The sequence below is a fragment of the Scyliorhinus canicula genome, chromosome 9, assembly GCF_902713615.1.
Source record: "Scyliorhinus canicula chromosome 9, sScyCan1.1, whole genome shotgun sequence".
NCBI lineage: Eukaryota > Metazoa > Chordata > Chondrichthyes > Carcharhiniformes > Scyliorhinidae > Scyliorhinus > Scyliorhinus canicula.
This window is the reverse complement of record NC_052154.1, coordinates 3,638,596-3,652,296: the sequence shown is the minus strand read 5'-3', so window position 1 is coordinate 3,652,296 and position 13,701 is coordinate 3,638,596. Positions and strand designations below refer to the sequence as shown.

The following is a 13,701-nucleotide window of genomic DNA, read 5'->3' as shown; positions in this document are numbered from 1 at the left end:
CAGCGCCACCCACTGGCACCAGCAGTGTCCTCCCAATACAGCGCCACCCACTGGCACCAGCAGTGTCCTCCCAATACAGCGCCACCCACTGGCACCAGCAGTGTCCTCCCAATACAGCGCCACCCACTGGCACCAGCAGTGTCCTCCCAATACAGCGCCACCCACTGGCACCAGCAGTGTCCTCCCAATACAGCGCCACCCACTGGCACCAGCAGTGTCCTCCCAATACAGCGCCACCACTGGCACCAGCAGTGTCCTCCCAATACAGCGCCACCCACTGGCACCAGCAGTGTCCTCCCAATACAGCACCACCCACTGGCACCAGCAGTGTCCTCCCAATACAGCGCCACCCACTGGCACCAGCAGTGTCCTCCCAATACAGCGCCACCCACTGGCACCAGCAGTGTCCTCCCAATACAGCGCCACCCACCGGCACCAGCAGTGTCCTCCCAATACAGCGCCACCCACTGGCACCAGCAGTGTCCTCCCAATACAGCGCCACCCACCAGCACAGGGTCCTCCTGACACAGTGCCTGATAACTACTCACCTTTGGACAGGGAGCAAGCCAGCCTTTTTCCAAGGAATCACCTGAGCATCATGGGACTTGTTGGGGAACTGTTTTGGGGAATAAGCTCTGAAGGACAGCTGCCCTAACTTGCTTTCCCTCCTGCACAAAATTCTGTGTGTTTATCAACCCGCTGCCAAAGAATTCTCATCCGAGTGTAACCTGTTCGTTGTTTGAATCCTAACAAACAGAAACAAGAAGAATTGATGCAGCTTTATATTCTCCTCTACGCAGAAGCTCCAGGGGTGAGAACCTCCAAAAATACCGGACTTGTGGTCTGCCTTCACATGAGAGAGCTTCAGATAGACTTAAAAAAAAAAATCTTTATTGTCACAAGTAAGCTTACATTAACACTGCAATGAAGTTACTGTGAAAAGCCCCTAGTCGCCACATTCCGGAGCCTGTTCGGGTACACAGAGGGAGAATACAGAATGTCCAATTCACCTAACAGCACGTCTTTCGGGACTTGTGGGAGGAAACCGGAGCACCCGGAGGAAACCCACGCAGGCACGGGGAGAACGTGCAGACTCCGCACAGACAGTGACCCAAACCGGGAATCGAACCTGGGACCCTGGCGTTGTGAAGCAACAGTGCTAACCACTGTCCTACCATGCTGCCCTGTGAACTTTACTCTTTATTTATTTTTAATGGTTACAATTAAGGGGCAATTTAGCGTGGCCAATCCACCTGCCCTGCACATCTTTGGGGTTGTGGGGGTGAGGCCCACGCAGACACGGGGAGAATGTGCAAACTCCACACGGACAGTGACCCAGGGCCGGGATTGAACCAGAGGTCCCGGCGCTGTGAGGGAGCAGTGCTAATCACTGTGACACTGTGCTGCCATCCTTTATTTTATAAAGCCTATCCTCCGAAGTCCATCTCTGCAAGAGACCCTATCGCTTTGTCCTTTGTTTGTGTATCATTTTGCCTCAGCAGATGTTGATTGCTGAGTAACCAGATCCCAGAGGGAAACCTGGCGTACGGGTCAAAGCTTCTTTCTTGTATTCTGAAAATGAGAAGCAATTGTACTAAACTGAGCAGCAGGAAATCCAGTAACACTTCTGGGATTTAAGAAAAATAAAAGTAAAAGGTTTATTAATCAGAAAACTTAAGCACACAAGATTACAGTTGAACAGTTAAAATGAGACTCACAAAATATTCCCTCAAAATAGACTTCCTATTCGATCAGACACACAAGTAAACGCAACAATCCTGGAAAGAAGTATAACAATAAAAATCCCTAAGGCAAAGCTGATGTTGCTTTAATAAGGTATACGACCCAACCTCTCAACACCTCACTTTCATTCTGCTGTGGAAATCCAAAACTTCAGGACAAGACTGCTTTTAGCGGCCTTGAGACTTTTGTCACTCAACTGGATCGAGCTGGTCCCAACAGGTCTTCCTCGTGCAACGCATTCCAAAGCTCTCAACATCTCTCCTTAAATAACCTTTTTAACGGTTCATCTACAATTCCATTGTCAATATTTCTTTGAGCTTAATCTTTTCAATATATAAAATTCTTCAGGGCGCTATGGGATGGCCATGTCGCTCCTGACTCTATGATGCGTCGAGGCCGTTAAATATTGCTGGGCGAGATCCACATGAACATATTTAAGTGAGCAATTAGGCCTGGCAGAGCCAGATTCTTCTAAGGCCCGGGAATGAACGTCCATGCCTGGGAGACCTCGCGATGGCACGGTTTATACAAACGCGGACCAGGCATAACAGCACCTGGGAGGGGGTTCTCTCAGACCATTGGAGGCCCTTGTGTGGTCGGGCTCTGGGCAGGGTAATATCCTTGCACTCCTGCTGGCACCCAGGCACCTTGGCACTGACAGCCTGGCATTACTGGGGTGCATAGGTGACACTGCCAGGTTACCCGTGCTAGGGCTTGGGCCCGGGGGGGTGCCCTGCCCTTAAGAGGTGGGGTGAGGGGGCAGCTCAAGCACCCCCTAAGAGGCAAATTGGGGCACTGGGAGGGGGGGTCTGGAAGCTGTGGTGGGGTATCCGAGTTGGGGGGGATTAAGAGATTGAGGCAGCATTTAAAAATGGCATCATTTTAAAATGACGAGCTGAGCGTCAGTGCAGGAAGTGAGGTAAGTACAGGCTTGGCACGGCGTTCCCCTCTGAGGCCAAATAAAGCCCCGTTTGATAGCGGGGTCATTCTCTGCACTGCAGGTGTGGTGAAAGACCCCACCATGCACGCCCAAAACAGGACCTTTTTTTTTGCGCATTAAATCGTGCCCTTAATCATTTCAGCGACTGCACTTTCAGGTCAAATAAACTTTAAGACCTCTTGATTACTTATGGTACATTTGCAAGCTGTAAAAACCTTGTTAACTTCCCGTTCAACGTTAACAGCTGACTCAGATCCCCATGTATCCCCTCATGCAAATCTCTACCCCTTGTCTATTTATCTATAAACAATTTGTCTCATTACCAATATATGCATCTAGCACCTTCAGTCGTTTCCCTCAACTCTGCGACACAAAATATCTGCATTAATCTTTTCCCAGCTTAATTCAATAATTTACACAACAGCCTTCTTTACAGAACAACACATTCCTCAAAACTAGAATAAAATCATTCTCCACAGCGTGTGCGCCTGCGCTGTGGTATGTTTAAAATGGGATAGTTATACATCCAGAGTACAATTGTGTGTATCCAGTTCTTCAACATTTTTTTAAGAAGACCTTTTGTTTTATAATAATCAATCATTCTGAGTTTATTGAAAGAAGTCAGATTAAAGTCTCTTTTATTCTGGGTCGAAGAGCGGTGAAGGGAAATAATCAGCCATTTTGGTGAGTGAATTAAACGTTTAAACAAATAGCGCGACGTGTGGAGCCGTGGGGCCTCGATAAACTGCTCAATCCTCCCATCCTCGTCGTAACAACAGGGGGAGATGGAGAAATGTGGGAAGAGGTTCATAGTGCGGCCACACCTGGAGTATTGTGTTCAGTTTTGGTCTCCTTACTTGAGAAAGGACGTACTGGCGCTGGAGGGTGTGCAGAGGAGATTCACTAGGTTAATCCCAGAGCTGAAGGGGTTGGATTATGAGGAGGGGTTGGATTATGAGGAGAGGTTGAGTAGACTGGGACTGTACTCGTTGGAATTTAGAAGGATGAGGGGGGATCTTATAGAAACATTTAAAATTATGAAGGGAATAGATAGGATAGATGCGGGCAGGTTGTTTCCACTGGCGGGTGACAGCAGAACTAGGGGACATAGCCTCAAAATAAGGGGAAGTAGATTTAGGACTGAGTTTAGGAGGAACTTCTTCACCCAAAGGGTTGTGAATCTATGGAATTCCTTGCCCAGTGAAGCAGTTGAGGCTCCTTCATTACATGTTTTTAAGGTAAAGATAGATAGTTTTTTGAAGAATAAAGGGATTAAGGGTTATGGTGTTCGGGCCGGAAAGTGGAGCTGAGTCCACAAAAGATCAGCCATGATCTAATTGAATGGCGGAGCAGGCTCGAGGGGCCAGATGGCCTACTCCTGCTCCTAGTTCTTATGTTCTTATATTGATCACAAACACCGGTATACACTAATTGATAGTGCTGCAGTGGTAATGCCACTTGACGAATAAACCAGAAATCCAGGCTTACCATCTGAGGATACTGGTTCAAATCCTACCATAGCAGCTGATATCACAGCAATTTAGTTAATTAAATCTGGAATTGAAAGCTAGTCATGAAACTATCACCAATTGTTGTAAAAACCATTCTTTTCTTTTTAAATTAGATTACCCAATTCTTTTTTTCCCCAAGGGGCAATTTAGCGTGGCCAATCCACCTACCCTGCACATCTTTGGGTTGTGGGGGCGAAACCCACGCAGACACGGGGAGAATGTGCAAACTCCACACGGACAGTGACCCAGAGCCAGGATCGAACCTGGGACCTTGGCGCCGTGAGGCAGCAGTGCTAACCACTGCACCGCCCTCGGAAATCTGCCATTCTAACCTGGTCTGGCATGCACCTGACTCCAGATCCACAGCAATGGGGTTAACTGATGGCACGGTAGCACAGTGGTTAGCACTCTTGCTTCACAGCTCCAGGGTCCCAGGTTCGATTCCCGGCTTGGGTCACTGCCTGTGCGGAGTCTGCACGTTCTCCCAGTGTCTGCGTGGGTTTCCTCCGGGTGCTCCGCTTTCCTCCCACAGTCCAAAGTGCAGGTCAGGTGAATTGGTCATAATAAATTGCCCTTAAGTTTCCAAAAAAGTTAGCTGGGGTTTCAGGGTTACAGGGATAGGGTGGGGGTGTGGGGTTAAGTGGGGTGCTCTTTCCAAGGGCCGGTGCAGACTCGATGGGCCGAATGGCCTCCTTCTGCACTGTAAATTCTATGATTCTATGAAAGCCACTTTAGCTCAAGGGCAATCAGGGATGGGCAAGTAAAGATGAACCTTGTCCCATAAAAGAATACATTTCAAAACCACTCTTTGTCAATGTAACTCCCAAAGTAATTTACTGCCTGTGAGGGGTTTGGAGAATGTGCCAGTTTACGTATAAAGTTTCTTTATTTACTACACTCAGTTAAATTCCTCCAGTGTGAACCCAGTTATTGAGCGTCTGCTAAGATGTGTTTCGGGATCAGCAGAGGAAATATAATAGCCGAGTCCTATTGTGACCCATCTTACCCAACATAAACACATTCCAGGGTCCCCACAAATAAACGGACGCATCAGGAACAGGAGTCTGCACCTCGAGCCTGCTCCGCCATTCAATAGAATCATGGTTAATCCTCAACGCCATATTGCTGCCTAACCCCCACCCTTGTTAATCAAGGATCTATCGACCTCTGCCTTAAAAATATACCTCTACCGCCTTCTGATCCAACACAAGGAACGAGTAAGGCACTCCTGATTAGTAAGGCCCAGTACCAGGTATTACCTTGACCTGATCATCATTTGTAGATCCTGTGAGACCGCACTGGGATCTCACTGCTCTCGGCCTCACAGTGTTTATTCAGAGACCAGAACAACACTGGCAAGGGACTTGAGTCCGTCACACAAAGGAAGCTCGGAAGATTTGCAGGTAAAGGTGTGGGAGTATAAGTTGCCACAAAAACCTTTTAACAGAGTGCCCCTGTCACCTTATATCCTCCATAAACCTCACCTTATCCCGCCTGGTAACACCTCAACATTAAAGTTGCATTAGCGAGAGGCAGCACGGTTTTGTGAAGGGGATGTCGCGTCTCACTAACTCGATAAGAGTTTTTCGAGGAGGTCACAAAAATGATTGATGCAGGTAGGGCAGTGGATGTTGTCTATATGGACTTCAGTAAGGCCTTTCACAAGGTCCCTCATGGCAGACTGGTACAAAAGGTGAAGTCACACAGGATCAGAGATGAGCTGGCAAGATGGATACAGAACTGGCTAGGTCATAGAAGGCAGAGATTAGCAATGGAAGGGTGTTTTTTGATTGGAGGGCTGTGACTAGTGGTGTTCCGCAGGGATCAGTGCTGGGTCTTTTGCTGTTCGTAGTATATATAAATGATTTGGAGGAAAATGTAACTGGTCTGATTAGTAAGTTTGCAGACAACACAAAGGTTGGTGGAATTGCGGATAGTGATGAGGACTGTCAGAGGATACAGCAGGATTTAGATCATTTGGAGACTTGGGCGGAGAGATGACAGATGGAGATTAATCCGGACAAATGTGAGGTAATGCATTTTGGAACGTGGTAAGTGTAGCCACCGAAGTTGGCCATTCCCTAAATACAAAATGGAGGAACGCAAAGCTTGCAGGTTAAAATGGACAATGTTTGCTGCACAAGCAGGCTGCACCAAGCCAATGTGTATTCTGTCTGCTAAGAGAGCAGACAGCACTGAAACAAACATTCTGCATACTAATGAGGCAATCTCCGGGATAGTTAACATCGCAATGGAATGATCCCAGGGACAATGGCCACAAATAGAGAAGTGATTGCAACAGTGTATGGAAACCAGACACCCCGGCACCAGCGGGATTCGAAGACAAAGCACCTGAAGGCCCGCCCAGTAGCCGAGAGATAGCCTCAGTATTGGGGGGATTCAAACAAATCGATTGGGAAGAGACCCAATCGATTCCAAGCAGGTAAAGGGGTCCGCCCAAAGGGGTGCGGAGCCCTAGGACCTATAAAAGACAGGTCCCACACTTAGTTCGTTCTTCTTAACCAGCCCTCCTCTCTGGACCAGCATCTCGACCAGCTTTTGCCAAAGAAGACCTTGAACGAGAGAGAGGAGAGGTTTGGGACAGCAGCCACTAGCAAGTAAGTGTCTCACAACGATCGCTACCAGAGATAGACACTCCTGACCCCTTTTTAACCCGTACCAACCTGAAGTCTGCCGACCAGAGCAGAGCACGAGGCCTTGTCCCCTGATCCAGCAGTTCCCTTTGAGATAAGTATTGGTTTATTTAGTGGTAGGAATATTTTAGTCATCTTAGCGTGTGCATGGGTAGTATTATAATTGAAGGCTAGGGGCTGGTTTAGCTCACAAGGCTAAATTGCTGGCTTTTAAAGCAGACCAAGCAGGCCAGCAGCACGGTTCGATTCCCGTACCAGCCTCCCCGGACAGGCGCCGGAATGTGGCGACTAGGGGCTTTTCACAGTAACTTCATTGAAGCCTACTTGTGACAATAAGCGATTTTCATTCATTTTTTCATTTCAATTGTATTATAATAAACTCAGTTGTTTGAACTTACTAATTGGTGTATGGTTTTATTACTTTGAACTTGACCTTGAAACTTGTGGCGGTATCTTAATGATACCTGGCGACTCCAGAGCTAAGTAACAGAACAGAGCCAAAACGAGTGTTAAGCACACTCACCCAGAACGAGCAACATAGGAAATATACAGTGAATGGGAGAACCCTCAAGAGTATTGACAGTCAGAGAGATCTAGGTGTACAGGTCCACAGGTCACTGAAAGAGGCAACACAGGTGGAGAAGGTAGTCAAGAAGACATACGGCATGCTTGCCTTCATTGGCCGGGGCATTGAGTATAAAAATTGGCAAGTCATGTTGCAGCTGTATGGAACCTTAGTTAAGCCACACTTGGAGTATAGTGTTCAATTCTGGTCGCCACACTACCAGAAGGATGTGGAGGTTTTAGAGAGGGTGCAGAAGGGATTTACCAGGATGTTGCCTGGTATGGAGGGCATTAGCTATGAGGAAAGGCACTGGGCTAAATCACTGGCTTTGAAAGCAGACCAAGGCAGGCCAGGAGCACGGTTTAATTCCTGCACCAGCCTCCCTGAACAGGCGCCGGAAAGTGGCGACTAGGGGCTTTTTACAGTCACCTCATTGAAGCCTACTTGTGACAATAAGCGATTTTCATTTCATTTCAAATTTGGTTGTTCTCACTGGAACGGCGGAGGTTGAGGGGCGACCTGACAGAGGTCTACAAAATTATGAGGGGCATAGACAGAGTGGATAGTCAGAGGCTTTTTCCCAGGGTAGAGGGGTCAATTACTAGGGGGCATAGGTTTAAGGTGCGAGGGGCAAGGTTTAGAGGAGATGTACGAGGCAAGTTTTTCACACAGAGGGTAGTGGGTGCCTGGAACTCGCTGCCGGAGGAGGTGGTGGAAACAGGGACGATAGTGACATTTAAGGGGCTTCTTGACAAATACATGAATAGGATGGGAATAGAGGGATACGGACCCAGGAAGTGTAGAAGATTTTAGTTTAGACAGGCAGCATGGTCGGCACAGGCTTGGAGGGCTGAAGGGCCTGTTCCTGTGCTGTACTTTTCTTTGTTCTTTTTTCTTTCTCATTCTTGCCTTCAAACTCCTGCTCGACCTGGCCCCTCCCTGTCTCTACGATCTCCTCCAGCCGTCCACCCCTTTGAGATGTCTGCACTCCTCTAGTTCTGGCCTCTTGTGCATCCTTGATTTTGATCGCTCCACCATTGGCAGCCGTGCATCCAACCGCCTGGATCCGTAGCTCGGGAATTCCCTCCCGACCTGCTCTGCTTCTCCCTCGTTCTTTAAGATGCTCCTTAAAACCTAACTTTCTGACCAAGGCTTTCATCTCCTGTCATAATATCCCCTTAGACCATAAAAAGTAGAAGCAGGCCACTCGGCCCATCGAGTCTGTCCACTATTCAATGAGATGATGACTGATGTGATAATCCTTAACTCCACTTTCCCCCTTTATCCCCATAACCCTCGATTCCCTCACTGATTAAAAATCTGTCTTGAACATACTTAACGGCCCGGCCTCTACAGCTCTCTGCGGTAAAGAATTCCAGATTCACTCCCCTCTGAGAGAGGAAATTCCTCATCATCTCTGTCTGAAATGGGTGACCCCCTCACTCTGAGATTCTGCCCTCTGGTCCCAGAATATCCCACAAGAGGAAACAACCTCTCAGCATCGACCCTGTCAAACCCCCTGATTTTAAAAACTCACCACTATTCTTAGAATTCCCCCTATACCAAAAAGGGTCGATATTCTAAATGGTGAAGAGGGATTCTCACTCCCTGACTCCGATGCAGGCTTCGGTGGGTGCTATTCAGGTCAAACTATATTTTCAAGTTATCCCCCGGTATAACCCATACCTACATCGAAGATTTTATCTACTTACCACTTAGTAGCATCGATGTCCTGGGTCCTGCATTGCTAAGTAAGTAATGTAGACTTTCAGGAATAACCACTTTTTCAGGTTAAGTTATTTTATTATTATATGTTTTCTTTTAAAAGCTGCAAACTTTCTTTACAGAAAGGTAAAAAGATCTTGCTTCTGGATCCTGCTGGTTGGTTGAAGGGACCTTCAAGCCCACCTTGACAATCAATCTTCTTTAATGTCTGGTCTTCTTGGTTAGCTCCGTTGCTGTGTCTTGGTGATCCATGTACTGAGCTATAAGAGCTGGCTCTGCTGGCTATCTCTGAGCTGACTCTGACTCCTGTTTAAATTCTAGTCTTCCTTAGATGTATAGCTGTTTAAGCTCGGCTGTTCGTCTTGTCTTTCCCACGACCGAGCTGTGAAAGCTGAATATGCTTCTCTCCTCTCTCTGAGTTCTCCTCCCCTTCCCTTCTGGTTCTGCTCCCTGGGTTTATATTATCTTTCTAACAATTATTAAGTTTTAACGACTTTATTGTAAATTAGCTTATTTTACTTTGATTGTAAAAAGTATCTTTGATCTAAACACTTTAAAACAACTAATTATTCATTTTGGGCATAACCTCACCTCTCAGATCTGATTACATTGTTTCCTTTGTGATATTCAAAGTTCCTTTGTGATATTCAAAAATGTTTTGGTTTCAATAGGTGTTACTTTTAATTTCCATCAGTTGAATAGTTTAATTTTCCAATTGTCCCCAGCTCATAACTTTGCCTTTGATTTTGACTTTAAATTATGTTTCTTGTCGACAGGTTGTCTCCAATTTTCTTTAATTGACTTGATGTTAGTAGAATTTCACACTTAGAATTGACACCAAATTCGACTGAGCATCTTCCATCCTTTCCAGCTGTTTACTAAGAGAGTTGATTTCAGTGAAGGTGTGAAACCTTTGCTTTTAACTGTATGCTAAAATTTTACTTGGTTATGACTTGAAAGACCTGCCTGTTTTAAATATTCATCACTTAATTCAATTACAACTCTTATCCATGCTTTTCCAGATGCTTCCTAAGATAGTTACATTCAATGAAGGTGTGAGCCATTGTTTTAGCTTATTACATGAATCCTGTGTGTTTGATAAGCCTGCTTGTGAGAAAGAATCTGCATTTTATAATCCTGCTCTTTGCAGCTGCTATTAACCTTTTGTGGGATCTTTCCCTGTATCCTCTCATGTTTCTCTCAGACCAGATATTGCCAGACTTCCATGTTTCCAATGACACATTTTTCTGTATTTTCAAGAACACCCCTGAGAATCCGATAGGTCTCAATAAGGTCGCCTCTCATTCTTCTGAACTCCAATGAGAACAGGCACAACCTACTCAGCCTCTCCTTGTAAAACAAATCCCTCCATATCCGGGATCAACCGAGTGAACCTTCTCTGGACAGCCTCCAATGGCAGAATATCTTTCCTGAAATAAGGGACCAAAACTGCTCTGACTGGGCTCAATGTCACTTTTTGTCTGGTTATGATCCCAAGAGGGGCCTGGCGATGGTGTATTTCATTGAAGGCACTACGTCAATGCTCAAGTTGTTGCTAAGTAGAATTTTCACAAGTCAACATAGAAAACACTTTAATAATTGGAAAACTGCACAGACAATTAACTAATCCCCCTTTTTCATTCCAAAAGGTTCCCGGACATGTAAATCCAACTTGCTACCCACCTCCTTCAAAGTACACAATAATTTTACCCAAATCATGTCATGTTAAAAAAACCCCACAAATACCCAAAGGAATCCCATTTAAAATTAAAACCGATTTATAAAGAAAAGGTGTTTCTCTGTCAAACTGTTGAGACGCTGGTCCAGATCACCACGGCCATAATGACCGTGGCAGAGTTGTGTCAGAGACAACACACCGAGTCCTCTCACTGCCTTTCCAGTCAGAGGGAAACGAGGGAAGCTCAATGGAACGGGAACTGCTTTGCGGAACTGGCTCGCGCCCCAGTGTTGTTTACTCACTGCTTGTGGGACGACCCACTGACATGCTGGGGGTGTTCGCCTTCGCGAAACAAGGTGACGGGGAGATATGATGGAGGGGTTCAAAAATCAGGAGGGGAGTAGGAGAATCTTAAAATCACCGCCAGTTTTTGTGATCCAGAATGTGCTGCCACAAATACTGATGGAAGCAGATTTAACTGTAACCTTTGACAGGGGGCTGGATAAATATTTGACGGGGAAACATTTGCAGTGCGATAGGAAAGAGCAGTGGAGTGGGGCTAATGGGTTTGTTCATTGAAGGACTGAGCACAGGCACGATGGCAGATAGGTCTCCTGCTGAATGAAATTACAACTCGACCTCCGAGCGGGGCTGGTGACATTCTTCAGTGTGGACATTTTTGAGTCTCTGAAGTCCAGCTACGGAAGGAGCAGTCTCTGTGGCAAGTCCTGGTTGGTGCTGGTGCCAACAGGGGAGAAGCAAAATCAAATATAAAGTGGGTCTCCCTCACCTTCTCCCCAGAGGAAGAAAGGGGGAGGAGCGAGAAGAGGCAGGGGAAAATGGGACTCTGTCCCAGTAAGGGTCAGGACTTTCAGGAAAGAGGTGAATAACGGTTTGGGAATATACAATAAGCTCCCCGTCAAACAGGTCAGCATTGGTGGAAATTGGGAGTAAATCGGCTTTGGATGCTTGGCCTGAGTTTACGGCCCCTTCTTTGCACTGAAGGCTGAGACCAGGTCAAAACATTTTCAAAACAGTTCAGGAAAATCGCAATGTTAATTTTGTTTTCAACAATGAGAAACACAATTTAAACTTTCATTATCAGAATACAAAGTGTCCACAGTACGAAGCAGTCCATTGACAGTTTAAACATTCACATCCTGAGGGTGGAGTGTCACTGAAATCCCCCATACTGAGCTCCCTAGGAGAGAAAGAGAGAGATTCGAGTTACACAGGGCATTGGAATGAACACACACACGCACACAAACCCAATAAAAATCCAGAATTAAATAAGTCCAAATCCATGACCATGAAACCATTGAAATGAAATGAAATGGAAATCGCTTATTGTCACAATGTCGCTTGCCATGAAAACCCACCAGGTTCATTAATGTCCTTTGTCATGTGAGTGTCCCTTGAAGAAAGGGCTGTGTCTTATCACATGGCTTCTGTGATGTCATTGTGTGGGTGGAGCTGGGCTGTGGCTCTGTGAGCTTTTACTTTCGTTTTCACATTTGGCTGCTGTAGACTCAGACAGAGAAGTATTTTGGGCTGTCTCTCTATTTTCAATTTTGTTCTGCTCGGAGGGCTATTTCGTGTTCAAGCTGCTTTAATTCATTTTCATGTTTGAAGTTGCTTGATCTGTAATTGAATTCTTGCCATTTCCAATGATTCTGACTGTTTCAGGCAATTTTAAATGTTCAGCTACCGCCGCAATTGCCTCTTTTTTTCGTACTTTGTCAGGCAATTCTAACTGCAATGTTTTTGCCAAATCTAAAAGCCTTTTTTCAGTCTCCATTTTGTAAGGTACTGCACGTGACCTTCTCCACCCCCAAAAACGGCTGAGCCTCTGAAAGAGCCATTGTCCACAACACACTCCCTATTTAAACTTGAATACAACACCTGAAAAGCAAACACAAAATGTGCTCACCCCTCACTGTCTTTAAGTTTACTAAGCCAACCCAATCACGAAAGATAGACTTTTACCCCACAAGCCGCCAATTTTGTTATGGGCCTGGGTTACGAAAACTCCAAAGTATATTATGGAGATCACCTGACCCATAATTTTATTGTTTTTGGCTCGGATGAGCAGAAGAACCTGCTTTTCAGGTGTTATTCAACAGACTTTGTAAGCGCTTTTAACAAAAAAAACAAGCTTTAGTCTAAGAATTTTGTTAACATTTGTGTAAACACACACAGCAAGAATTATTATCAACCTACAAACATAAATACCCCACACAGCTACAGTAATCTATGTATGACGCTTTATGAATTCCTCCATAACTGTTCCAATTCAATAACAAGATCCAATAAACAAAAAGACCCTTTTTACCAAAACAACAGGTAACTATAATCATTGGGGCTTGCGATCTTTGGGGTCGGGGTAGAACCGGGGGTACAGGAGGCTAGGGAGGCCGGAATACTGGCCTTTGCGTCCCTAGTGGCTCGACGAAGGATATAAATTCAATGGAAGGACGCGAGGCCTCCAAGCGTTGAAACTTGGATTAACGATATGGCTAGCTATATTCAGCTAGAAAGGATCAAATTTGCCCTGAGAGGGTCGGTACAGGGATTCTCCAGGCGGTGGCAACCTTTCCTTGACTTTTTAGATCAGAGATAGACGTTCGGGGTCGTGGCAGCAGCAACCCGGGGGGGGGGGGGGGGGGGGGGGGGGGGGGGGGGGGGGGGGGGAGGGGAGGGGGGAGAGGGGAGGGGGGAGAGGGGGGAGGGGGGGGCAGCAAGGGTCGTGGGGGGGACATGCACGACTGTAACGCGGGCAAGTCTGCTCGCTGCTCATGTCTGAAACTGTAGGCTGCCTTGTTTGTTAAGGTTGCCTGGGGGGGGGGGGGGGGGGGGGGAGGACTGGTGCGCGCGAGAGGGCGGGC

At 46.4% G+C, this 13,701-nt stretch overlaps 1 protein-coding gene across 2 annotated transcripts in view; it reads right to left on the bottom strand.

The window, feature by feature from the left end:
- Positions 1-10,713: 10,713 nt before the first annotated feature.
- LOC119971063 (protein SSXT-like) overlaps positions 10,714-13,701 on the bottom strand; it is a 36,734-nt gene continuing 33,746 nt past the window's right edge. For both annotated transcript variants that reach the window (XM_038806201.1, XM_038806200.1), the window contains exon 9: positions 10,714-12,017. In XM_038806201.1, coding sequence (XP_038662129.1) covers positions 11,991-12,017 — 27 coding nt within the window. In that variant the 3' untranslated portion in view covers positions 10,714-11,990. The remainder of the gene's footprint in view (positions 12,018-13,701) is intronic.